Source organism: Urocitellus parryii, chromosome 5, assembly GCF_045843805.1.
Source record: "Urocitellus parryii isolate mUroPar1 chromosome 5, mUroPar1.hap1, whole genome shotgun sequence".
NCBI lineage: Eukaryota > Metazoa > Chordata > Mammalia > Rodentia > Sciuridae > Urocitellus > Urocitellus parryii.
This window is the reverse complement of record NC_135535.1, coordinates 202688171-202715905: the sequence shown is the minus strand read 5'-3', so window position 1 is coordinate 202715905 and position 27735 is coordinate 202688171. Positions and strand designations below refer to the sequence as shown.

General features: G+C 52.1%; 1 protein-coding gene across 17 annotated transcripts in view; it reads right to left on the bottom strand.

Moving 5' to 3' along the window:
- Positions 1-1109: 1109 nt before the first annotated feature.
- Positions 1110-27735, bottom strand: part of Tacc2 (transforming acidic coiled-coil containing protein 2) — a 186110-nt gene continuing 159484 nt past the window's right edge. For 13 of the 17 annotated variants that reach the window (XM_026384264.2, XM_026384271.2, XM_026384274.2 and 10 more), the window contains 12 exons: positions 21943-22004; positions 19856-19968; positions 18726-18897; positions 17364-17504; positions 16443-16532; positions 11597-11740; positions 11100-11176; positions 9079-9122; positions 3678-3838; positions 3358-3464; positions 3099-3219; positions 1110-1644 (listed from right to left, as the gene is read on the bottom strand). In XM_026384264.2, coding sequence (XP_026240049.2) covers positions 1579-1644; positions 3099-3219; positions 3358-3464; positions 3678-3838; positions 9079-9122; positions 11100-11176; positions 11597-11740; positions 16443-16532; positions 17364-17504; positions 18726-18897; positions 19856-19968; positions 21943-22004 — 1298 coding nt within the window. In that variant the 3' untranslated portion in view covers positions 1110-1578. The remainder of the gene's footprint in view (positions 1645-3098; positions 3220-3357; positions 3465-3677; positions 3839-9078; positions 9123-11099; positions 11177-11596; positions 11741-16442; positions 16533-17363; positions 17505-18725; positions 18898-19855; positions 19969-21942; positions 22005-27735) is intronic. The other 4 variants (XM_026384267.2, XM_026384272.2, XM_026384270.2 and 1 more) reach the window with 2 other exon arrangements.

The window sequence follows — 27735 nt, the reverse complement described above, 5'->3', positions numbered from 1 at the left end:
GACAGGTCTGCAGCTGAGCTGAGCAGGTGAGCTTCGTCCACCTTGCAAGTCACAGAAGAGACCCCCGCCCCACCCACACCCCCATGGCTGAGGCTGCCAGGGGCCTTCCCTGTTGGGGGGGTGGGCCTTTGTGAAGAGAGCAGCCCAGAGCCACTGTGCCTAGGGCAGAAGATGACAGGTGAGCTGAGGGCCGCTGGGGGGCCTGGGCCTCACCCCACATCCCACTGACACACGTTCCCCAACAAGAGACAGCCATCTCCACATCCCTGCTATGGCTGGGACCTTATTTGGAAATAAATATATTGGCAGATAAAGCTGGATCTCAAGATGAGGTCATTTTGAATTTGGAATGGGCTCTGAGTCCAATGCCAGGTGTTGCCTAAGGAGGGAGAGGGAAATACAGAAAGGAGAAACCATGCGATGTCAGGGGCAGAGGCCAAGCCAAGGGACAGCAAGGGCGGCCAGCAACCACTGGAAGCTCAGAGAGGCCCAGAGCAGATCCTCCTTCAGAGCCCTGGAGGGTCCAATGTCACCATCGCTCTTGGAACTTCTGGCCTCTGGAACAGTGAGTGTCCGTTGTTGTAAGCTGCTGGACCTAGGAAACAAACACGCCCTTTCACCTTCTCCTGTTCTTGACCCTCTGTCCCTGAGCAAGTGGGGAGTAGTGAAGGAGTCTGAGAGCTGGCAATTGATTAAATAAGCAGCTTAATTAGCTGCCTCCTGGTCATTGCCTGCTCTTTCCTAATCATTTAGAGGGGAATAGATGACGTTTCAGGGTTGATCTTTGCACATCAAGGGCCAGACAGGAAGACTGACACAGCCCTTTACTTCCTGGACCCAATAAAAGGAAAGAGATTTTGCCTCCTAAGCCAGAGGCTTTGTAAAAACAAAAATCTAAGTTAATCCAATGCATCCACTTAATTATTTAAGTAGCAAGTCAATATTTCTCATTAGCTTCATCTTACAAACCCAGCCATGATAATGAATGAGAATCAATGGACAAAGAAATGAGCCCAAAGAAGAGCAAGAGGCCAAATCTGATATTATTTCATGAAGGCAAGAAAGGCTCAACTCCTTCCCAGAAAATAAATCGCAGCCACACTCATTGCCAAGATCCAAAGAAAAAAATTTATTTACAATAGAGAATTTTATTTGAAACATGCATTTTTTTTTTTAAACAAATCAGCAAGTGCAGATCAAGTTTACACTCCTTAAGGCAAGAGTCCCAATGCACGCTGTACATGTTCATATTAAATCAAACCTGCTCACCTGGGAATCTGTGTACAAAGGGCAAGACCAAGGTCAGCAATGTGTTTATTAGAGAATCAGACAATCTCCCTGATACAGGAACTCTGAGGTCAACTTGCTATGAATTATACTAGGAAAATGCAAACCAATAGCAAGAAATCCTGATAGTCTCCTTAGCACTGCATACAATCAAATCAACTTTATTCAGAAAGGAAATACAGTAGTGCATACGAAAAGTGAAAACAGAGCCTGTCCGTGTGGGTGGAAGGACGGCAGTGCGCCCACGGCCATATTGCACGTGACGGTCAAGTCCCAGCATTTGGTTCAAAGTTAGCTTTTTCCCATTTTGGCAATCAGTTCATCACAGATCTTGGTGAGCTCTTCTATCTCTTTATTCTGAAAATGAAGACAAGAATTAAGTTCTTGATGTTTAAAATCAAGCCATTCAGAAGATCACTGGGGCAATGGGGTTACCTAAAGCGGCAGGAGAAATAACTCAAAGCCAAACAATCTGAGTATACATCCCAGCTCTGGCTATGTGACCTTGGGCAAGGTACACAACCTCTCTGAACCTTGGTTTCCTTATCTTTAAAAGGCAAGTGGATAACATCTCTCTGAAAATTAAAAATGAGGCAAGAAATATAAAGTCCTTCTGGGTAAGTAGCCAGCACACAGTATGGACCTTGCCCCTCTATTTGCCTCTGACAGGTGGTCTGGGCTGAGCTCTTGGGAGGTTTACTTGAGAAATGGCCCAAGGCTGAAGCAATCCCACCTGGATGGAGAACACCAGCAATGTGTGGAAGATGCCCAGTAGGCTGAGTCAGTTCCAGACTCGAATCCAGGGAATTTCATCTGTGTATTTTATCTCTAGAGCAAAAGGGAGCCCAGCAACCAAGGGGAAGGACAATGCTTGCCCGGGGCCATTAGATGACAGAGTCGGGAGGAGCTGAGCATCCTGATTCCCAAGTTCTTTCCCTGACCTCCCCTAGTGAAGTGAGTTGGTACTGCCCGAGGCAGAGGTCACTGCGCCTGACCCACAGGCTGCTCTGGTCAGCCATGCTGCCACCTGGCAGGGTGTGGGCGGACGAGAAGAGCTGACCTCTGGGGGACAGCAGGATGTTTCCACAGGCCATTCAGGAGGCACATTGGACTCCTGATGCTCACCTGCCTATCAAGACCCCTCACCTCTGTCCAGCAAAGCCCAGCTGCTCGAGAAGTGATGCTGCCCAGATCACTCTCAAATGACCACTGGAGGATCCTCAGGTTGGGTCCTTATCTGGAATGGGCTGGCCACTGCCTAGAGACTCAGACTCATTGGCCTAAGCACCTAAGGCTCCTGGGCCACAGGGCTCCTCATCTAGGAACCCAGGGAGACGGGCACACCGTGCGCTGAGCACCAGATCGAAGGAAGGAAACCAGGGACAAGCCGAGCAACTCTGGGAAGTCCACCTCCATCCATGGAACGCGAGACCATGCGGGCCCTTTAGCCTGCCGCTGCCCATCCTCTGCAGAGCCTGGCAGGCACTGATCACTCTCCCACAAGCACACGGGCTGCAGCTTCCAGAACCGTGCCAGCACATCACAGGTGCTAACAACTATTTGACACATGAATGATGCTGACAAGGAATGGAAAATGGAGATAAACCGCCGGGCAGACGGCGGTTCTAGAAGGGCGGAGAGAGAGTCTGTTTCAGGGCTAGCACTGAACAGGGCCTCCCAGAGGCTTCTCAGGAATCATGAACTTGTCTGTGGGGCCGGCTCTGCCCGGGAGCCCCATCTCTGTGTATCTGATGGACTAGCCAGCTGTCAGGGCACCAGCCCCCGCCCAGAGGCCCACCCTCCCCTGTCACCTTCTGCTCTAGCGTTCTTTCCAGGGCGTCCACTCGCAGCTGCTCCTTCCGCAAGCTGGCCTGGTAGGCGGCCTGCTCCTGCTGGGCCTTGCCTCGAACCTGGGCGATCTCCGCGTTGGCCCTGTGGGGAGAGGGGACCCAGAGATCAGACCTCTTCCTATAGGTGGCCGTAGATCACCGCAGACACCTCCTGCCTCCTTGTCCCTACCCTGGGCAGCGGGAGGGGCCGCCAGAGCTCCCAGCCGAAGGGCTGTGTTACCTGTCCAGCTTCTCCTCCGCGTGCACCTTCAGGGCCTGGTACCGCTGCTCCTCCTTCTTCACGCGGGACAGGTACTCCTGTGCACATTTCTTCAGCACCTCTTCATTCTAGCACGGCAGAGGACAGGGGTCAGAACCCCCAGGAGAAACGCCCTGACTCGGGCACCCCCAACTCTCTGATGCAGGTAGAACCCAGGTGGCCAGTCTGACTCCCCAGCCTCCTTCAGACTCCCACCCCGACACAACGGGGCCCACAACGGGGCCCCCAACGTCTCGCCCAAACAGGCCAGCCTCCTGCTCTGCCCGCGAGCTCGGACGCACCTTGCGGAAACCTTCCAGGACCTCCTTCATCTTCTCGTATCTCCTGAAAAGGTCGGCCAGAGACTTCTCCACGGAGTTCAGGTCGGCCAGGGCTTGCTCCTTCTCCAGGACCAGCTGCTGCACTGTTTGGTGCGAGACTGACTTCTCCCTCTGTTCGTCCTCTGCGGGGAGAGACAAGAAGCCAAACGATGGAGCCTGTGGAACCCAAACTGGGCCTCCGGAGCCAGCAGAAGCTTCAGGTGTAACTCAACCCCATCAGCCCTGGCTGTCCTTGGGATGGGCCGACTCCCCAGATCCCTCCCAGATGGTCTCTGATGGCTCCAGCATCTTAGGCCTGGGCCCATGCAATAGCACACGGGGTGGAAATTAGCCCTTACTCTTGAGCCTGCTCAATGCCTCACTGACAAATCTACACTGGGGACCCACCGAGCCTATTTTTTTCTGCTGAGAAAAAAGGAAGACATCACTACTGAACTTTGTGTGGGGCAAGATTAATGGGTGCTGTGGCCTGGGCTTCCCAAGTGCCACCAAGACTGACAGAAGGTCATTGGGAGAGACCTAAAATATCCCAGAATCCCCAAGCCCACAGGACAGTCCCCCTGCAGCTGTCTGAGGCCAACACTGACACTCCTCTGTGCAGCGAGGACGGGGCTCTAGGAAAACATCATTTCTGCAAAGTGAGTTTCTCAGTGATGCACGAAGAACAAGCCCCGGGCCCAGTGTGACTGCCAGCCCTGGTGTGAGGAACAGCACTCTCTCCAGAGCGCCTCTCTGGCCCTCGGCCACCTCTGTGCTGACGCGACAGGCTTCCTCAGACTCTGTACACGAGGCCTGTGGCTCCCTCCGGCCTCTGCATGCCAGGCCCAGGGGCTGCAGGACTTCACTGTCCTGGTGACAGCAGAGTGCGGAAGGCAGAGGCCCCAGGGCTCCTGGGGGACACACCTGCCAGCCCCAGATCTCCTGGGAAGGGGCTGGCTGGAACTGACTCCTAGTGCTGGCAGCCACCAGGAAGCACATCTGGAACTGGTGAGCAGCCACCAGGTGCAGGGCTCTGCCCCAGCACCCAGCCAGAGCTGAAGGGCCACCCCCACTCTACCCCTGCAGAGCCCCCCACAATGGCCGCCCATGCACTGGGACTAAAATCCAGGCTCCTGCCCCACACACTCTGCCCTTTATCCTCCCTGGCATCTCTGCTCCAGCCTGATGGCCTCAACACCCAGGTGCCTCCTGCCCCAGGGCTCAGGTGGCTCCAGAGCTTCCCATTCACATAGGTCTCTGAACCTTGTCACTGCCCAAGGTGTAGGAAACGCCCTTCCTCATGCTCTAGCCTTTCCTCCCCACTGTAGCAGCCCCCCCATATCGTTTTAGCAGCTGTGTGCACACAGGGACCCGTACAGGTGTGTGCACTGGCTTCTGTCCCCACTGAACATACTCTAGGTGGGCGTTAGTCGATTTCATCCACCACTCTGTCCCAGGCACATAGGATGCCACCACACAAGTCCATGCGATGAATGAACAAGTGAAACCTCACAAAGACCCAGGTGCAGGTTTTCTTGTCCCCATTTTACAGAAGGTGACACGGGGGCATGAACAACTAAGTCCCTCACTTACCGAGGAAGCAGCAGAGTCTAGGTCTAAACCTAGAGCCATGATAGGGAGAGGGCTTGTACATGGGCCTCTTGTGGGGCCAAACCTGACATCAAGGGTCCTGACCTCTCTGGGTCCCAGGGCCTCATTACCAAGTCAAGCTGCATGTGATCAGGTGGAGGCTGTGCAAGGGCTTTGAGGCCCACCCTGACTTCCTGGTTTGGTCGGTGTCGGTGGGGCTGGGGCTCTGCATCAGTCACAAGCTCCCCAGTGATGGAGATGCTCCAGGACCAGGACCGCAGTGGCCAAGAAGATGCCTCATGCCCCTCTGTCCCTGCCTCTGTGATCACAAGGGTCCTTAGCACTCTTGCTACCAGCAGCTTGTAGCTACACAGGACAGTGGCCAAGGTGCTCCGGAATTTAACTGCCCAGGTTCGAATCCTGACTCTGACACTTCCCAGCTCTGTGACCTTGGGCAGTTTTTGACCTTTGTGAGTCTCAGTTACCTCACCTGAAATAGGAAACAATAGCATTTCTATCATACAGCATTGGCGGGCGGGGGGGGGGGGATTAAATGAGATACTACAGACAAAGCCCTTGACACCTAGGAAGAGTCCAATACCAGTGACTCACTATCAACTACATCACTGTCCATAACGAATCCTGTCATGGTGTCACTCTTGAATCTGTGTGGCAGTGTCATGGTGACCTAAGAACACAGAACAGAATCACCAGCAGCCTGCTTGCTAAGTCTACATTCCTAAAACAAAGGGTGTTTCTAAGTTTCACTAGCAACCCGAAGCTTCTTTTTCTTCTTTGAATTTTAGCTTCTTCCTTAGTTTTCAGCATGGGGTGAGCCATCTTTTCTGGGCTGATTTGTAGCCGCATATGAACCTCACTCTGTGGGGTACAGGAATCATTTATCAAATGGAGTCTATCTGATTTCCTGGATCAAGACGTTGCCTGCCTTAGGTTTCCTTTCCTCCCAACCTAACCCTTTCAAGAACAGAATCGCCCCGTTCCCAGGAGACCAAGGCGGCAAGAATACTGCACAAAGCTTTTTATATGTGACCAATGCAGTTAAGTTCTTAAAAATCAGGAAATCAGCCTCAGACCAGAAACACCCCAGACCCAACGACAGAACGATGCTTCTGAAGATATTTTTCTGGCTGCTTCAGGCAAAATGTTATTAAATGCAGCAAATACGCAAAAGCAAAACGAACAAAAAATGGAAAAACAAAACACAAAACAAGGGTTGCAACGGGTAGGGGACCAGTTAGGGGGAAGCGTCTACTTACCAGGCTTGCCTGTTTGTTTTGCAAGCAAAGGGCAAGAAGCAACAGAAAATGGAAGCAAAACAGATAATCAGGGCAGTTGTTAGAAAAGCAGAAAAAAAACAATTGCAACAACCCGGAATGCAGAAAGCACAGAAATCTCTTTTTGTTCTAAATCCCAGATAGCCAATATCTGATTTAATAAGACACGTTCTCTGTAGTAAGCCGAGGGGGGACAATGGCAGCAGGATGGAGGTCACAGCTGGTGAAGGCCGTGCGGAGCCACAGAGCCAGGAAGAGCCAGCCCAGGTGGGCTAAGCTGGAGTCAGCGGCAAACCCTGGTCTGTTCATGCTGGTGCTGGACTGACTGCCCAGCCCTCAGGGGGCCTGTGTCCCCTCCCCCGAGTGGTGCTGTTAGGTGCCTAGAATTGGACAAGAACTATGGAACCCAGATGTGGCGGATGGGCCCGTTTCACACACAGCGAGATTCCCTTTCCCAGAAAGAGGCACATGCGCCACGGCGACAGTGGCCAGTCATGCCTCTGGCTCCTGCTATATTCTACTAGGACACAAGGACCTTGAAACATATGGTGGCCTTAATCAGTGACCTGCAACAGTGACTGGAGGCTGACAACCACAGACAGGCCACCTCTGATGAGAAAGCTCTGGAAAGGCAGATGATGGAGGGGGGAATGAGGGCGGGAGTGAGCTCAGGGAGATATTACCCTAGTGACAGTGTGGCCCTGGTACAGATGCTGTGGGGGTCACATGGGCCACCCAGAGAGCTCTCCCAAGAAAAGGAAAATGCTCCAAGAGGCCGAGTGTCCAGCTCTTGGAGACAGAACCTCAGGCCAAACACACCAGGTGGCTGTAATCCCTGGAGTGGGGCGGTGGCTGGGGGGGGGGGCAGCACCCCCGCCAAGGGGCACCCTGGAATTACATGGCACCACCGCTCCTCAGGGTGAAAATGCTCCGACTGCTCCCACCTGCAGTCTTTCTTCAAGGAAAGCGTGAGAGTCAATTGATCTTTCTGTCCCAAGGCCAGGCGGCGTGTGTCAATGCGGAAGGGTTTCCTGCTCTGAGTTCTCAAAAGGGCACGTCTGCTTCAATCGGCTTCTCCCACTGGGCACCCAAGCTGGCGCTGAGCAGCCCTCTCTCAGGAGCCGACCTCAAGCCCCTTCCCCACCATTTCTACATGAGCCAAAATGTATGTCCCTGCCAAGGGCAAAAAATACAAAGGAATGGAGTGGGATGTTCTAGATGAGCCACGATGGGTCTAAGGGATGCTCCCCTCTTCCCAGGACCTGCAGAGGCCAAAGGGCACTCTGAACGTGCAGAGCCGAGGACGGAAAGCCTCCACCCTGACCGCTCTTACCAGCAGGTCGATTCCAAGAGTTTTGAAGTTTCTATCTCATCCAGATGTGTTCATAGATTCTTACGACAATTGAACACAGAAACTTCATATGATGGAAAGCACACAGAAGGGGGCAGCCGAGGGGCATCTCCCAGAGGTGGGGGCAAACGGTCTTTGTTACAGGACCACAGTGAGAGCTCCTCTGATTGGACAGTGCCTCTCCCAGAGGTAGGGGCCATTGCTGAGGCTTCTGTTTTCTTTATCTTGGGACAAGTTTCAGGTGGGGTGTGACTGGCAAATCCAAACATTTGAGGGGGGGGGGGGGCTCATCTGCTAGCTTAGTGTAAAGCTTAAACCTATAAACTGTGGTTGGCAGTGACCTGGAGATTTTACATGTATCCTTAGGGGAAAAGAGGGTTTTTTTCCCCCCAGTTTTTGCAGTGACTGGGGATTGGACCCACGGGCTCTGCTGCTGAGCTATATCCTTAGATGATTTTATTTTTATTCTGACACAGGGTCTCACTAAGTTGTCCAGGCTGGTCTCAAAACTCGTGACCCTCCTGCCTTAGCCTCCTGATTTGCTAGGATTACAGGCAGGTATCACCACACTTGAGAAAAAGATTTTTAAAAAGCTGATTGCTAAGAACCAAAGGAAATCATAAATTGACAGCTAAACAAACATGGTGACCCTAGAGTCGGAATGTCATTTCTCAACAGTGATCATCAGTCTGAAAGCTAGTCTGTCGGTGCCGGCTGCCAAGGACGCAGCACCCAATCTCCCTGCACAGGGTGACTTATCAGGGTCTGCCAGAGGTGTGGCAGCAAAGCACGCGGGCAATGGCCACAGGCTCCTATCAGGCCCTGGACCCTGTGTAAAGGCTGAGCGGCAGGTTCGGTCATTTGAGTCTGAACTCATTAGGCTGTCGGGATTCTATTCCTGTTCTTTCCCATGAACAAAAACCAAGGTTTGCAAGCAGAAGCCAGCCCAGTCTCCCTCTCCACCAGGTGAGCGGTTCCTGGCTGGGTCAGGCGCCTTCTGGGGGCCGTTTCCAGGACAGAGCCATGCGCTGGGTGCTCTGGTCCCTCCTGAAGGGCACCATGTTCTGAGCCTCCACTCTCGAGGCCTCCCCTGAACTTGGAAACCTCACGGCAGGCCTGAGCCCCACAGGGTGGTCAGGACACTCACCTATCATCTGTGCGATGGTCTTTTCGTACTCGGCTACGATCTTCCTGTAAGACAAGCAAAAGCACAATGGACCACGACAACAGGATGCTCCCACACGGGGGACATCGACAGTGTGACCGTGATCAGTGGGACAAGTCTCACCTGCCAAGGTTGGGCTCCCTGGGGCAGGGCCACCCCAACGCTCAGCCACACACAGCGGTTCATTTTCCCAGTGTGTGACTGCACGCTGCACGCCCCCTGCCAGCCCTCAACGCCCCACTGACCACTAAGGCCACACCTTCAGCCTGCAGCCACCTGGGCCCATGCCCTCAGCCCCCACCCCCCCACACACACACATACAGGTGCTTCGAGACCCAGGGGGTGCTCTATCTCCACTGCTGAGTCTGTTTCTCAAGGTCCAGCTCCAGTGTCTCTCCCCTGGGGGACCTTCTGTGATTTCCCCTGGGAGCCCTCTAACACTTTCTCTGTATCTCAGACATCTGGCCTCCCAGAACACGAGTCCATCTCCTCCACTGGAGCAGGCCTTCCAAGGCCTGGAGGTGCACTTCTTGGGGAGCCTCGTAAACAGCAGCTGCACCCGAGCACTGAGAGCCCCTAGTTAGCCTGCCCGTGGCTCCCTGTGGAGCACTGAGGTGTGAGGCCGCCCTCCCTCCAAGGAAGCCTCGGGAAAGCCAGTTTCCCTGCATCATGCAGCAATCATTCTCCCCCAAGAGCTGCTAATGGCCAAAGAGACAAGACCCTGAGGACACAGGCCACAAAGGCCCAGGCATCAGGTGGCCCAGGCCTGGCTGACCGGCCTCTGGGACTCTGGATGAGTCATTGTCAGACGCAGGCTCTGCCTGCTCCCTGGTATAGGGGGACCACCCTCGCGCCACCTTCAAGCGGGAAGTCACTCGATTCTTCCCGACTCCCACTCAGAAGCACTTCCATGCTTTCCGATTGACAGCCAGCTCCTTGTATCCAGGATCACAAAGATGTGGTGGGGCTGAGTCTAAAGCTGTCACTGATGATGATGACAGGCAGGTGGCCAGGGCCATGTCTTTTTAGACGTGTGGATGGACCACGGGCCTGAAAGTGCTGTAGCTCACTGCACCTTCATCTTATCCTCAGTGACCCAAGAGACTGGGCTCCTAACTGTCCCCAGCACTACTGATGAGGATGCTGGGACACTGCAGACTCGGAAACCTTTCCAGGATTCAAGGGTTCACCTTTACGGCCCACTGCAGCAAGGCACTGAAGGTTACCCCACTATACAGATGGGGAAAGGAAGGCGGAGTTAAGCAACATGCTGAGAAGCAGCTGGGAAGAGGAGCCTGCTTTCACCTGGTGACGCTCCAGAGGCTGATAGGGTGATACTCGGGCCATCCAATGCCAGTGCAGCTGTACCAGCTGGTGGCAGGTTGAAATCCTGCCAGCTCAGAGAGTGGACAGCACTCCCTGGTACGACCTCCCTGGGTGGCCGGAAATCATGGGCAGACCTTCCAGCCTTCCCAGTACACCCCGTTCATTTCCAGAGCAGCTAAAAATCTAGAGCCACCCGACCCTCTCCAAAGAAGACATAAAGAAATTTAAAACATAATGCAGCTGTGTGGCTTCAGTGAGCCCATGGAAGGGCACAGGAGACCAACCACAAGAAGGCGTGAAGCAGCCACAGGAGGGCATCGTTGCAGAGAAGGCACAAGAGAAGAGTTTCAGGATGACACTACTGGTACCTAGAAAGCAGGTGCAATTCCCAAGAAGTCTGCTTGCTGCTTAAAATGGCAGCCAGGAAGGCGACTGATTTCAAGCCAGCTCCCACCACTGCTACTAGGTACACGGTGGCTACTGTGTACTATTTCAACACCTGGCACATGAAGGAAAATGACCAGGAGGAACTGGAAGGGAGACCCTGGGAAGGAGGGTTATTACTGTACATATCTTTACTCCATTCTTTACACTAAAAATACTCATAAAAGCAGGAGCCTTGCACAATGAAGAAAAGAGGACTCCTCCAAGACACACCACTGGGCTCCACCACTGACCTCATCTCCATCACCTCCCGTCTGCTCTCTTCATATTTCTCTTTCCACTCCGAGACCTCTCTCTCCTTGGTTAGGACCTAGAATCAGGAGGAAGAGGAGGGTTAAGCCCAAACGTGTGGATTTGGATTTGACCAAATCAAAGAGACATCAAGTAAGTGTGCCATTAACACTTCCTAAGCCACATCATAATTACAGTCAGAGAACTTCCCCAACACCGAGGGAGAAGTAAGCCAGACGCTACTTTCCCAGAGCCCACTGGGAAGCAGAGGAAAGGGGCGTGCTTTCTGTTACAAACAGACAAAGCCCTCCAAGCCCACGGACGTGACTTCTAAGGAAGATCAAGGTCCACGGGCTGCCACGCATCTTTGCCTGCAGTGCTCCAAGGAGAAAGGCTGACTCCAAAGACGCAGGCTTCCCGGGTGTGCATCTAATTTACAAGACACCACATTCTTCCCAGGGCAACCCGAGTGGCCCTTCTCCTCGCTGTGCCACTGTACCTCTGCTCTGGCCACCTGGAGTGCAGAGTCCAGGTCTGGCTGCTGGAACAGAAGGCCCGCCGGCTTCTCCACCTCAGAGGTCCCGATGCGGGAATACAAGGCTGTTTTGGAGATGGAGACATCTGGTGGGTGAGCAGCTTCTCTCTGTGGAACGGTTTTTCATTTGGGGGGGGAAAAAAACACACAAAAAAAACCAACCCAGTTAACATTCATCACAGGACAAAGAAAACGCATCCATCCTCTCGGTTGCATGGTTTTGAAACAAAGAACATCAAAAGTATGAAGAATGCAAAGACTCATGAATGGGGAGACACCAGGCACCACTGATGAGATCCATCTTTTGGCCTGTGCAGCCAGACGGAGCACTGATAATGGCAGAAGCCCTGGCAGCCCAGAACAGGGAGTCGAGTGGGTCTGGTGCCGGCTTATCACTGCCACTTATCAGACGCCAAGCCACTTTAGGCACAGTGCATGAGACCAAGGTCATTATCCAGCAGGCTCCAGTTTCAGAATGAAATCTTGCCCATGAATGATACTGAATTCTAATCTACGTTTTCCTGGTTCTGTATAACCGCAGATTTGATCACTTTTGGAAGACTGGCCACATCTGAATTTGGGGGCATCTGTTTAGTTCCGTTTGAAAGGATGCGATTCACACATTTAAGGCTGTAGCAATCAACCATGCCAACTTCAACAAGCTGGAGTCTCCGGGCGTAAGGTTTATGTTGGAGTTACGGTAAGTCTGTTGCATCTACAGGAAATCGGACAACTGGGTCAATGGCAATTTCCACATTTGCTGATACGATCCCCACCCCACCAGATGACACTGGCCTGAGGCTTTCTACCCTTTTCAGGGGAGGTTAGGAGCAAGCGGGCCATGGTTATTCTTCCCTTGGCACAGAGTGCTTGGCAACCTGCAGCCTGGGTGAAATGCAGGGTTAGAAGCATCATCAATCAGCACAGCCAGGTTCGTCAGCCTACTTCTACCACCACAAGAACAGCAAGCCAGCCACACTCTCAGTCCCATCCATTCACCTGATGGTGCTGTTATGGCGGCCAAGGGGACCTCGACCCTAGTTCTAAGTCCAGTGTGAGCCCGTGGTGGTTAAGAGGGTGGAGAGGGGCTGTGTCTTCCCTAGGAAATCATGAGACAGGACCGAGCAGTGAACAGATAGAGCACCGTGGTGTAGGAGGAAGACAGATTTAGGGAAAGAAGGGCGAGGACTGTAAAGGGCAGCAGATAAGATGAAAGGGCCAGCGGTCTCAGGAAGGGGTGGACCTGCAGGCGCTTGAGTGGAGTGTCTCTAATCACAGGACAGCCACGCTGACCCTACCAGAGCATCAGGGCAAATGACCTTGGGAAAAAAAAGAGACAGCTCAGGAAACCCGGGCGGAAGTGTAATGGACAGGACTGGAGATGAGGAGTCAGGGCAGTTAGTTGAACACATGCAGGGTGAACAAGAGTTTAGGTGGTCCTGGGCGAGACCACCTGTCCTCTGGCTCTTACTGCCTCTGCCTGGCCTTGAGCTCTTGGGCTGACCCCGAGGTGAGAGGCCATGATCAGCTGGTCAGAGTGAGGAGCACACAGCCCTGGCCCAGCAGACCCCAGAAACTCGCCCGCAGGTCAAATGGGGGGCCACAATCTTCTCAGCCTCTGATCCTCAAGATGACACCTGACCAGACGCGGTGGACAGCCCTGGCAGCAGGCAGGCCGAGCGCCTGCAGGGTGGCACCTCTGCCCAGAGGGCTGCATCCCCGCTGCTGGAAACGGGCTTTTACAGTTCTGCCTGCAAGGGGAAGCTTCTCCAGGCTCAGCACTCATACTTGAAAGTTCACAAACATAAAATTCAGAAGAGGTCTTTAAAAGGAAAAAAAAAATGTTCCTAATGTTTTTAACAATTTTCTTTTTTTTGGTGTGGGGGGGGGGAGATGCTAGGATTGAAACCCAGGGCTCTATGTGCACCAGGCAAGTGCACTCCCACGGAGCTGCACCCCAGCCCTCTGATCACTTTTCAGTGTGCTCTTTTAAAAAATTAGAACAAAAATATTTCAAAATGAAAAGAACATTAGAACCGCCACACTCATCCTGGTCCTTCTGAGGATGAAGTAAAATGAGGATCGGAGAGATTTGGTTTAAAAATTTCCCAAAATGACATTCGGCTCTGACCCTCAAATAAACCACTCCCCGAAACGCAGGAGAAAATGAACATAGTGAAAATTAACTTTATTACACTGAGCAGGAGCTAAATAGGATCAAGGAAGGGATTAATGACCCTAAGCTGCCCCAAGTCCTTTGTGAACCAAAGAGGGGAATGAAAAATACATACAACACTGAAGAGATAATGACCACAGAGTGAGTCCCTGCCACCTTTTTGATGGCACCTGGTCCTCTCAATAAAGGAACAGAGGACTTCAGGACGCATGTGAATTACTGCCCTGCGTCAGCACCTGTCTGTATAATGAAACTCATCTTCCACACCCTGGCTTCTCCTTACAACTAAGAATTGTTTTCAACTGAAATTCAAAGGTCTGTCTCTCACTGATATTTTAAGATCAGATATTTTTAGATGAAGTTTTGCTCCTCTCACATAATTTCCCACTTGCTACTTTAGAGGGACTAAAGCCACTAGAAATCACAAATTGAGATGTGAAGAGCCAGGACTCGGAAGGCACCAGCCCTTGCAACTAACCTCAGCCATCAATCCACTCCTCAAGTCTGGGGTCCTGTGCGACCCCCCAGGCCACTGTCTCCGGCTACAGACCTACAGGCCTCTTGCCAGGGTCCTTCTGGTCTTGCAGCCAGGGAATAGGGTCCTGCCACTTACCCAGGCTCAGGGTCCTCCCTGAGGCCAGTTCCCTGTTGTCAGGCCTCAGGGCTTGGACTGTGGCAGGATCCCTGTCCTCAGAACACTTGGAGGCTGATTGTGGGAGGACAGACAGAAAGCTCAGAGAGCTGTGGTGAGGAGGACCTGCAGGGGTGAGGACCAGGAGTCAAGGACCTGCACACAGAGCTAAGGCCATCGAGTGTGCACCCCGCCTGAGTGTCCAGGAGTGTCTGGTCCTATCCAGGCAGGAGAGATCCAGGAAACACTATTAAATCAAGATGGAGACACATGTCTGAGAACCGGCTGTAACCGACAGGAAGCTGACCGCTACTTGCCTATTGCCGAGGACTGCCTTCCGCCTGCCCGGGGAGGAGGGGACCCCATCACACTCCGTGCAGACCTGAACCACTTAGAGGAGCATGCTTGGCTAGGCCCCACACGTCGCCCGAGAGGAACCCACCAGTTAAGCCATTCCTACAGGACACCAGGAAACCAGCCCAGGGGAGGAAGAAATCCCTCACTGCTGACAGCTTTCTAAAACTCCGACCTCCATGGACATTCCACCTAAGTTTTTGGTTTGGCAACAAGAACAAACACATCACTGATCTCTTTTTACATTCTTGTGACTGCCCTATGTCCACTGTTCTCAGTCTGGACGCCCACTGTGGGACCACCTCCTGTCTCTGGAAGGGGTTTTCCTCTCGGCTGCAGCCAGAGAGACCCAGGTGGGGTCTTACAGGCAGAAGCAGCTGCTGAAATTCCCGTACCACCATGTGACTCGGTTTCCCACTTGTAAAACAAGACCTGGACCTGCTTCCTGAGGAGACACTGGGAACATCTGACCAGGTAAGAGGCAAAAATGGGGTGCTGGCCAACACAGCATCTTCCTTTTCTTGCACATCTACTATGTGCCAGGCAGGGGCTGCTCCTCACACACCATCTGGAGCCCTCACTGCACCCACAAACCTGCTGTGATGAGCCTCAATGCACAGGTGGAAAAAAACGAGGCCCAGAGAGGTTCACTAACTCATTCAAAGCCACAGAATACAAGTGGGGTCCAGCTCCAGTGTCACAACCATGTCCACTGGGCTGCCCAACTTTGGGTAGTAAAAAGGGGTGGGACGAGGCCAATGCTGAGAGACCACAGCTCGACAGCAACCTGGGGCGACACACTGCCTGTCCGTCATCAGCATTGACTTCTAACCCTTAAGAAAACTCACCCCAAACCTGGAAGCCAGTCTGAAAGATTCCCACATGCCCTGTCAAGGTCACACTCAAGAACCGGGTGCTAGCAAATGCTGGTCCAAGGAAAATGGCCTGCTGCCCCCTTTTAAAATTAAAAACAAACAAACAAACAGGTACAGTTCCTTGGCCATCTCTGCACATATTCTGAGGCTGCATAGGCACTGTCAGGCAGAGGCCGTGTGTGGGCCCTGCAAATCTGCACTATTTCTGCAAGCCCTTTACCAAAAGGACTGTGCCGTCAGCACATGGTCCAGCGCCTCCGCACAGGTTTTGCTTTCACTTCCTACCTACTGCTGCTTCTCAGTAAAGTTTGATGTGAACTTGTAGAAAACAGAAAAGTTGCGAATGATTTTTGTTCCATAGAGAAGCACACATTATCTGTAGGGGGAAAAAAATGATAACCTCAAAGGTGATGATTTTTTCATCTGAACCAGGATTCTCCGGTTTGATATCAATTCTGCCACTCCTCCAGCCTTCTTCGTGCCCCTCCCCTCCCCCCCTGCACACACACACACACCCCCCACATACTGGCTTCTCTGATTCTCCCCACCTAGCCAGCACCACCATCTGCTGGCGAACGCATTCTTGAGTTAAGCAGATCTTAGACATGTGCTCAGCGTGTTTATGCAAGAGTTACACTTTTAGCTTTTTGGAAATCACACTTGGCCGGGCACCCACAATGCCTGCCTGACCGACGGTTAGCAAAGCAGGCACTGGCCCACGGTGGCACACACAGCATTCTCAGAGGGCAGCGCACTGCAGCCGCAAACCAGTACCTTGGTGTCCTGGCGGCTGCGGGAAGCCAAGGCAATCTGCCTGGCCAGCTTCAGGGCTTCTATCCGCATGATGGCAAATTCTAACTCCTCCTGCCCAAGGGGTGGGGTATGAGCAGACCGCAGGGGAAACGTATCAAGACAGATGTAATGTTTTCCGCACCCAAGAAATGAATGTGCCATGTAAATGCGTCATGACAGGTACTCGGGAAAGACACACGCTTGGCTTTCTCACAATAAGCACCTCAGCAGATCATGAAACCGTGTTTAATTTCCTTTTTTAAAAATATTGTCCTTTTAAGTCTCTACAGAGAACCTATGCAAACATGAAATGGATCCAAATTTTTACTGTACTATATACAGTCTTTGATTTTTCCTTTTTAAAGTGAAGTTGGCCAACACTTTCCATGAATGAATGTGCATCTGTCAAATGACTGTGAGCCGTCTCTCTAGATTTCCTTTCAAAGTTCAAGTCTAGGGGATATCAAATTAAGCTGTCAAATGCAAAAGTGCGGAGGAGATAATTGTTTTGGTTCCAGATGCAAGACTGAGTCCAGATGTTATCTCAACAGGATTCTGAGATCGCCTAGTCCAGGCTTGATGGTGACCTCATACCTTTGGTTTGGTGAATGAATCACAGACACTGCTGTTGGGGTTATCAATACACCTGAAAAATGACTGTTTTGGTCCAGTTTCCAAACTGAAATGGAAATGGTTCCTTCGATATGTAATGGCATCATTTGTATAATTTTGGCATACTGGATAAAGCACACCACATATCAGTGCCTGAGGGGAAGATGTTCATTCTGGAACATTCTCGGCAACTCCTCAGTATATCCGGCCCCAGTTCATCTGGGGCTCGGGGGGTTCATTCTCTACTGAGGTTTTGACAAACTCCCAAAAGGTCACACGTGGGCTACAAACCTGAAGTTTCTGAGCAAATACTGGGGGGTTCTTTTCTGCTAAGTCGGGTTCCAGATAGTCAAGTGCACCACAGAGAGAGGCGGGGTGGGCCAGCCTGCTGAGAAGGGCGTCAGCAGAGGCAAAGGCAGCCTCGGGAGCTGTCTGAGCGCCGGCGGAGAGGACGAGAAGGAAAAAGGAGGAGAGCAGAGAGTGACGTTGATGGACCACACATCTGTCTGTCTGCAGGACATTTCTGCCTTCAGGCTAAAGGGGGCATCCAATCCCCACCCACATGCTGACAGTGGACACCTTGACACTGGCAGGCCCACCCCACTCCCCAAAAGCGCAGCCTCCTGTGCCCTCCCCACCCTGACTCCCCGGCCAGAGGCTGAAGCCAAGTGACCATGTGCTTCTGCTTGGAAATCTCAGTGGTGGGAGGCAGAAGCTAGGTGACGGGTTTTCAAGACCTGACCTCACTCAACAAGGAAAGAGCCCCAAGCGTAAACACCAGAGAAAGTAAGGTTTTGGTAAAGGCGATTTTCTAAACAATGGAAAGATGATTTCAAAAGGAAAAAAAGTGTCTCCTGGCAGATCAAAAAGCCTTCAAAATCAGAAGCCAACTTTGCAGAATGGTGAATGGTGGACGAGTCCTCCACAGCAGTGATCTGAGAGGCCGATTAACATCCAGATCTCGTTTTGCCCATTATTATGTTTCCAATAGTCCACCCAGCCTCCAACTGCCACATCCACACAGGGTGGGTGCTCAATAAATGTTTGCCATGTGAGATAAATGAAGTCTCCTAAGGCAGACCAAAAATCACACACTACATCAGTGGCTTCAAAAACACTGGGGATTTCTAGGAAGGAAGTAAAGAAATAAAATTTGCCTAGGGGAATGGTCCATTAAGATGCGTGGAGACCGTCACACATGCATCACATACTCTAGGGAACCCCAGGGCCCCATGGGCATGTGACATCAGGGAATGGGCTGGGGGAGGGGAAGAGAAATTCCCATCAGCGGGACCCAGGAAAACCACCTGAGCTCCAAAAGGAGGGTGTCCCCTGCTCTGCCACTCTCGGATCTGCCATCAAGCCGCAGAGGCAGAGTACTGGCCAGTGGTGGCCCCAAAGCATAGTCCAGTCCCAAGGGGAGAAAAACGGAAAAAATAACCCCGGGGGCCAATAAAGCACCCAGGTGGGAACTGCAAAGCCAGGTAGGAGACGTGTCTTTCCCTGGGGTGATGCCGTGGGGTCTCCCAGGCTGGCTCCTGTGGTCTGGGGGTCAGGGTGGGGCCACAGCAGGTGCCAGCTGAGCTTGATGGCACCCAGCAGGCCCTGGCCTCGTCCCCTGTGATCTCACTCTGGGGCCCTGGCCGTACTTACGATTTCAATCGCCTCTGAGGAGGTGCCCAGGGCCATGGCCTCCAGTTCTGGCTGGGAGGACTTCTCCGGCACCTGTAAGTGTGGCTCTTGGCTGGAGGCTAGCCCTCGTGAGACAGGACGCTGGATTTTTGCTGCAGCATTAACGAGGGCTTCTGTCTCTTCAAAACTTGACCTGTGGAGGCAATGGGCATCTTTAGAGTCTTCTCCTCGGAAATCCCACTGAAATCAGCCAGGATGCCCTGAACCAGGCAACATCCCAAGCCATCTTGGAGCTCCAGAGCTGTCTCCAGTAGTACCTGGGACAGAGCCAGATGCCACTGGGGACACAAGCTCTAGGATCAAGCAGATGGCCGGCTGCTTGGCTGTGTACTCTGGGGGAGGTGAAGACACCACATCCCGGCTTCCTTTCCTATAAGCAGAGACAAGAACCTACGGGAGGGTGAGATGAGGTGCGACCTCTGCTGTATACCATCACCATCTCACCTCCCGGGCAGATTCTGGTCCGTGAGTTTGAGAAGTCAAAGAGCAGGCAGACGAAATGTGGGACGGTCAGAATCTTAAAGCACTCCCACTCCTCCCCCATTAAACATGACGCTGTTCAGGACACGAGCCACATCCGTGTCGATAACATACGTGTCGATAACATATGTGTATCCAGCACGTTGCGTGGGCCAGACAGCCTGGCAAGAGCTTTCCACACAGCACTGATGGGGAGCCAGGGACCCTGTGCCCCTCGCACAGCTGAGGGAGGTGCTGGGGCCTCTGGAATCTTCCTAAACCCCTGCGTGGTCAGTCTATTACATCACACTCAAGGAAACTGAGGCCCACGTGGGACACGTGAGTCACATCAGGTCACACTGCCCTCACGGGGTGGAAGTGGGACTCGGGTTCCGAGTGCCTTCCACCATTGGATAAATGACAAAGTTGCGTGTGGATTGTGGGGACGGTGGGGGTTCATGCCGTCAGCGGTTGAAGGGTTTCACCTTAGTTCAAAGGGCCCCAGTAACAAGACCAATGCATCTGTCTGTGCGAACAGAGCCTGGAACTGGGCTGCCTGTGACATCAGGGCCACGGCATGCGGGTGCTCGGGGCTTCAGGCCTGTGGGTAACTGTCCCAGTGGAAGTCGTACCCTGAACAAGGCGTCGGGGACTCGGACATCCGGGTCGGAGACTTCACGGGGCTCTCCTGAGACGTGTCGAACATAAGGTACAAGGATTGCTTCTTCGGGGTGTCATCGTCCTGCTGCAGGGATCAAAGTCACACGTTAGCTTGGGAAGATGAAAAACCAGAGCAAATAACTCAGGGGAGCTCTGACCCACGGGGCCAGGAAGGGAAGGGGAGGAAGAGGGGGGTGCACGACCCGCGCAAGTGGGAATGCGTGCGAAGGGAGGAAGATCTGGATGGTCCTGCTGGGCCACACTGTGTTCAACTCATTTACTGGCCACCCTCATGCTGGCCCCTGAGGATAAACAGAGGGGTAAGGCAAGATCACAGCCGAATGCAGGACACCAGCACCATGACCCAGTGTGATGAGCCCTGCCACTAAGGCACCGGAAAGAGACAGAGCAATGGGTTCAACCTGAAAAGAGGGGGCTCCTCTTGGGGGCAGGGTGGACAGGGCATGAACAGAGAGCGTGGCGCAGGCTGAGAGTCCAGGCACATTCAGGGCCTGTGGAGAGGCTCGGCTGGACTCTTCATGGGGGCGTACAGTGTGGAGCTAAGGGGGAGGAAATGAGAGGCTGGGGGCCATTATCAGACCCCCCAGGTCTTGAATGCCATGTCCAGGAATGGGGACTTGCATCTTTTTGGGATGGGGAGACCCTACATCCTCCCTGCTGAGGTCCCCAAAGAAGCACAAACAATGGCCAGTGTGCGTGCACCATCACATCACAGAAACCTCTGGTGGCTGATTGCTGGCAGAGCACACGTCTCGTGAACTTCATCCTCGAAGCCTGCCAATGCCCGAGTCAGCAGGCGGTGCACAAGAAGGGACGCTGTGGTTTAGTCCCATTAAATCAATGACATCAAAACACGGGACTGTTCCACTTCAGTGGCCAAGTGTCGTACTATGCATGTGGTGTCAACTCTCAGGGACACAGCTGTGGTCTCAGGGGGAAGCGGCCACTCTCTGAGCAATGCATCAAGAGATCACAACAAAGCCCATGATGCGCCATCCTCAGGGAGCCGTGACTTCCCTCTGTGTCCTGACGTTTCCTGCCTGACCTTCTGGTCCCCTGCAGTTTAGAAGCAGGAACCCCAGCATCTGTGAAGGACGCATGGGAAGAACAGATAAGAGCAACACGTCCAGGGCCATTCAGGGCTGTAGCGAGCCCTTCCGCACACGCTGGGGCTCTGGGGACATGGCTGGCCAACAGCACGGAAAGAGGCCACGGGCAGAACCAACACTTAAGCCGGGAAGACAGCGGCCCACCACAACCAGTTAAAGTGAAAAGGGGGTGGGGGACCTATAGCCTCTTAAAATAAAAAGAGGGGCTACTTACCATTGTCCCTCAATATCCATGGGGACTTGTTCAAGAGCCCCTTGGATACCCAAGTCCTTTATGTAAAACAGCATGGTATTTGCATATAGCCACCACATATTCCCATGTATTTTAAATCAGCCCTAGATCACTTATAATACTTAATATGATGTGAATATTATGTGAAAGAAATTATTATACTGTATTATTTAAGGACTAATGACAAGAAAATGAGTCTATATTTGTTCAAAACAGTTGCATTTGGGTTTTTTTTTTTTTTATATGGTGTTGGGGGTGAACCAAGGGCCTCATGCATGCCAGGCAAGTGCTCTACCACTGAGCTACATCCCCAGCCTACTGTTTATCAAGAGCATTTTTGATCTACAGCTGATATGACCCATGGAGAGGGAGGGCCCACTGTCATTTGTAGAAAACCGCTTAGGGCACTTTGAAGACCACCACCTCTACCTCACTCACTCTGAAAGAAATTCTGACTAGCTCTTTCTTGGTCTAGGAAAGTCATTCTGCAGGAAACCTAATTAGTCTCTTCTGAAAAATGCCCAGTGATGTGAACCAAGTATAAACCTCAAACTCCCAGCCCCCCTTCACCAGCAGCGTGCCCCCAGAATGCTGGGACACAGGGGACCCCACTTGAGCTCTGAGCTCCAGAGACACCCTTCCCAGTAGAGGTCTCGGCCTGCATGTCCCCAACAAAGGGCAGTGAGGAAGAACTTACGGGTAAGGAGGAGCCAAGTTTTTCCATATATTCGATTTCATAGGCGTTTCTGTAACCCAACTCTGCAAAAGAAACACAAAGCGGATCAGTGCTTCAGACATGACTGGAAAGAACTAGGCGGCCAGGGTGGGGCATGGGACAAGGCCCTGCTTTTGGCAATGCCCCATGACCAGAGACTACCCATACAGCCCACAGGGAGGTGCAGCTCAGCTGCTGGCAGAATGGGGAACTTGTTGCTGGCAGGGACTTTCTCCATTAGGGAATCTGAGGGAACCCCCAAGGAACTGAAATGGTGCGACCAGGCACAGGTTTTTGGCTTTGGGCAGATCTGAACACTGGGCCCCGAGTTTTTAGATGAGAGAGCATGTGCATTTGGGGTGATGGTTTTCTCTGTAACTCTCACATGCAGCACAGGTAACGACATGTCCTAACGACATCGTGGAACTAAACCTGTACCTGTCCTCTGCGGACCCAACCCCAGCTCCACTCTAGAGCAAGGGAAGGACAGATATCATTGTTCCTCCAGCGTTGCTTACAAGGGAAATTTCCCAAGTCACTGGAGTGTTTCCCAAGTTCTACAGTGTCTACAGGGCAGGTCCAAACCAGATTTTCAAATACAAAGACTACTGAAGCCCAATTAGGCGGAGAAATGACTTATTCCAACTGGTGGCTTTGAGCTGCAAATAAAATTGCAGACAATTACTGGAGACTAGAAACCCCACAGCCTGCCTAAGGCACCTAGGAGGGTCCTCGTGGAAACTCAGTCCTGCTGCTTAACTAAACGCCCTGCCCAGCACTACTGTGTGCCCTGCACTGCCTGGGGCACGGCAGGTATGACAGTGGATGATCTAAAAGGGACCCTGTTCTTGCAGAAACCACAACCTGGAGCTACCAGGTGTCTCTTTACTTGAAAAGAAAACCACGATGTGTCATGGATCTCACTATATTAAGCACCAGTGGCAATCCATAAAGCTCAAGGCCTGTTGTAGCTGGATCTAGAATGCCCCCCAAAGGCTGGCAGGTTGAAGGCTTGGTTCCCACTACAGAGGTACCAAGAGACTGGGCTTTAGGGAAATAATTGGATTAGGAGGGCTCAGACTCCAACAGGAGATTAATCCACGTGATGGGTTAATGATTTCAATGGACTACTGAGTGGCAGCTGTTGGCAGGTGGGGTGTTCTTAGAGGAAGTAGGTCACTAGGGTAGACTACACCTGTCCACGGCCTCTTCCTCCTCCTTTCTTTCTCTGCTTCCTGGCTGTCATGGACTTTCTTCCTCCGTAGTGTTATGCCTTAACTCAGGCCTGGAGCAATGAGCCAACTGACCATGGACTCACACCTCTGACACCGTGAGCCAAAAGAAACTTCTCCTCCTTTAAGTTGCCTGCACGAGGTATGTTGGCCACAGTGATTGCTGCCATAGTTGACTAACACAGGTCTCATTTTTTTTTTTTAAGATAAAAGTAAATATATGTAGCAGTGCTGGTGTAAAGCTCCTTTACCTCTGCATATGGCTAAAGGCGTCACTGAAACAGTGATTCTTCAATATGTGCTTTAAGATGGGACTATCCTTGGGGCTGGGGTCATGGCTCAGTGGTACAGTGCTCACCTAGCAAGAGCGAGGCCCTGGGTTCGATCCTCAGCACCACATAAAAATAAATAAAATAAAGGTATTGTGTCCAACTACAACTAAAAAATAAAAATAAAAAAATTTTAAAAAGATAGGATTATCTTGGAGACTTTCTTAAAACCTAAAGCCATTTGTGGTTTTAGCTGAATGAACTCAAGAACCTCAGCTTGTGGACAGAATCTCCATCTCCTGGTGGAGATAACATCGTTCTGGTGGACACACCTGCTTGTGGGCTTGAAGCCAGATTTAAAAATAGGTAGTCCGTGTCGTTAGGTAAATAAGGTCTAATATCGAGTAAAATCGAGAATGAAGGCCATGTTGAGAATGGAGCCTGGAGAAGCAGAGCAGCACTTGGGGAAATTGAAGTGTCCCCAAGGCCCAGAGCCCATTCTCAAGAAATGTTAATGAAGCAGCTCCCAGCAGACAGGGGGTGCTCATCAGAAGCAACCCCCCAAACCCCAAAACCGCCCCAGGCCCTTCCTGCCCAGATTACTCCTTCAGCCCACCTGTTTCCCACCTTTTGGGCCTTCCCACCTACAGTCCATCACTGCAAGATGGGAAAGCTGAAAGAAGACCTTAGCTATGAAAGAGGGAAGACCTCGCCCTTCCACGGATTCCACTTTTGGGTCCCCCTCTTCCTCCGGGGAGAAGTGTTTTCTGCTGACCTTTAATAAAGCTTCTACTTTCCACTCTACACTTGCCTCACGTGCTTCTCTGGTGTCAACAGCGGTGACAATAGCAAGCCGGCTCTGCATCATGTAACGGAGCTGGTGCAAGGGACACCATAAGCCTGTGGCCTCTAAGAGAGACCACACCAGCTCTCCTCAGGGCATCCCATCTGGACACTATGCTCACTCCCTGGTCCCTGAGTCTGGCTGCATTTTGGGTCACCACCAAGCTCACTTACCTGCCTCCCCTCTACCTGCAAAGAGGGTTTCCCTTCCCACTGCCAGTGTCCCCATTCATCTCTTTAGAGGCAGCGTGTGACAGTACGGGTTGATGTATTTTGTGGAAACATCTTAATGAAATTGGCTATAGAAACCTCACTCATCTGCTTTACCTCACAGGGTAGGCATGGGGGTGAGGCCCTGTCCAATTGCAGCCCCCTTTCTGCACCAGGCCACATGCAGGTGACAGGCCAGGAGGGGTTACACCAATGGCCCCAAGGGTACATCCTCTCAGCAGCTCCAGGGTAAGCCCAGTCGCTGAAGCATGGGGCCTCTCCTGTCCCGGGGCTGCTTCTGGTAATCACTGTATCCTGGGACGTGGCACAGACAGGACTTGACTGCTCTTTTTTTCTGACTCCAATTGCTAGAGCTTTGCTAAAAGACTGGGAAGAGCCCTGGGCAGCAGACAGAAGGAGCTTTGCTCCCAGGACGGAGGAAGTCAGTTCACCTAATTGCTCCGTGCCTATCGACTTGATCCTCAAATGGAGCTCAAAGTGCCACGTTGTGCTGGCTAAGATGAAACGTGTAGACAAAAGCCCTGCAACAGGCAACACAGGTATAAGGGATCTTGATCTGATGCATTATTACTGCTCACTGCCAGTATTCTGCAACTTTTAACACAAATGATATTGTGTTCAGGGGAAAAGAAAAGAGCCCTTGGGAGAGGGAGGAGGCAGCTGCTCCCAATTTCCTCACCATTTCTCTTCTAAACATCAGTAGGAGAGACTGAAGGTGCCCACCATTAAAATCAGATTAGAGCCAGGCACGGTGACACACACCTGTAACACCCACAGCTCAGGTGGTTAAAAGGACGCCTTCCCTCTACTGGATGTGGGAAGGAGGGGCTGATGCAGCTGTGTCAAGGGGACAAGGAAACTGGGTGACCACCAAAGGGCCACCTGGACTTGTGAATGTACCCTACTGTCCTAGACTAAAAGCAGGTGAGCTTGTTCTCCCTGGGGACCACATGGATTAGGTGTGCTCCCATGGCAGCAAGCTTGAAAAGACTGTGCAAGCAAGGCAGTCATTGAGGGCGAACATTTGTAACTGTCAATGCAAGTCATTAATCAGCAGGAGATTTTCAGAGTCGCCACAGTGAGGTGATGTTTTGCAGCTCCCTCGTGGCACTGCGAGCTCCCGGGCATTGTTCCAAACTAGTATCCACGGAGACACCTGAAGCTTTTCACCACTGCTCTTGACACCCGGTGGGAAGCATGGTGAGTCCACACCCTCCTTCTGCAGGGAAGGCAGGAAGTACGGTCCATGCCACAGCAGCAGCAGCAGCACCGCCGGGATGTCGGGTAGACCCTGTTCTCCCTGTATCAGCACCGGGCAAGTGCTTTAACAGTTCTTAAAGTGGGGAACTGTAGAAATTCCCCATGGAGCAGGGAGGAGGATAGAAATTGCACATGCAAAAGACACAGCACAGTACACGCTGAGCCAGTGATGAGCCCTATGGAACTGGTACAGAATTACACTAAGACCAAAGTCTTAGGATTTGAATATTTGTTCAAAGAGTAATTATTACTTCTAACCCAACATTTCATTTTCCGGTGGTTGGCACCTTCTGTTTAAGAAAGTCTCCGATCACAGCTGCAGCCCTGCATTGCTCTACTCTGAAACACATCGGCAGTGCCAGGTTATGAGTCTGGCACTGCTGAACTTGACCTTATTAAAGTGCCAGGAGGCCTGATCTTATAGGAGGGCTCTGCATCCACTTTCCACAGCCAGATGCAGAGGGAGCCAAGGTGTATTACAGAGGAGGACGCAGGGCCAGCACCTCCTGAAACTGCCCCTTTAAGTTCTCATGTTGGCAATGGTCTTTCAATCACCCACCAGCTATAATCACAGGCGTGACCTGCCAAGTCCTTACAATTGTTTTCTAAGGAGACGTGTTGGGCAGAGTTTTGTTTTGAATTTATATATTTACCTACTTGCTGAATTTTTGTACAAAGAATCGTCAAGTCACTGAGCTAGTGAGTTGTGTGTTACCACTGAATGAGGCACCTCTTAACTTTAGAAGCATTATTAGGATTCTTACATTTTCTAAGAGAAAAAGTACATGTATTTGGTTCCTGATGGTAAAACCAAATATACCAGAGATCACAGGCTGTTTATTCTTATCCACAATGCCAAGCCCAGGGTGGTTTCTAAATGTGGTTTTTTTCCTCCCCAGAATTTAGAAGTTTCTTGTCCAGCTTAAGAGCCATGAGCCAGCAGGAAACCACAGGTGCTCTCACAATGGCAAGTCCAGTGCTTATGCCCAAATGTCCCTGCAGGTCCTGGGACACAAACCTCGCTCCTGGGGTCCCTTACACTCATGCTGGCAATGCCCATTGCGAAGATCAAATCAACAGCTAACACCAGGCTGTCCACCTGCCGAGCCCCGTATTTCCTGAATCTCTAGCCCACCTTTAGCCCCTTTAGTTCAGGGTGCTATGGGGACACAGAGTGGCCCCAGACAGAGTTCCCCAGACAGAGTTCCTGCCTTCAAGAAACACAGACAAGTGGGGAAGAGAGAACCCACATGCATCTTCCCTTTGGGTAAGTGTCCCAGGGAACAAGCATTAAAGGCAAGTGGGGCAGGGAGGGGACATTAGGGGAAAGGCTGAGACAGGCAAGGGTGGGAAGCAGGGAAAGGGGTGGCAGCCACGGCAGGCGCCACTGAGTGAGGACGTCCCAGGGAGGTGATCGCATTCAGGTGAGGCTCGTGGCTCAGGTGTGGATGCAGAGCACTACCAAGCTACAAGGAGGCTGAGGCCAGGCCCCAGGGCCTGTGGTGTCAGGTCTGAACAGAGGGTCACTTAGAAGCTTCCTGCACCCCAAGCCGAGGGCCAACACAACAGCTGACCAAAAGGCTCTACTTGGCAGAAAATAAGGCCAGAAAGTCCAAATACATATAATTTGGATCATCTTTCCACTGTCAAACAGAGAAAGGCAGCTCTGTGGGGTGAGAGGATGAGCACCCTCAATTCCGTTACAAACTAGACCTCAGCACAAACACACGCTGGTAGTGCCTGGAGACCTCACGGGCACCAAGCAACCCACAGAGAGTGGTCAGACCACAGAGAAGCCTCCAGAGAAGCACCCCGAGGAGTTATAGGGAGAAGCCCCTGCTCCTCCGTCACTGCGCCACCCAGATGGGCAAGGAGGGGGCTGTTTAATGGAGCTCCCTCCCGGTTCCTTCATAGCAGCTAAGAAATGGAGTCGGGCTTTC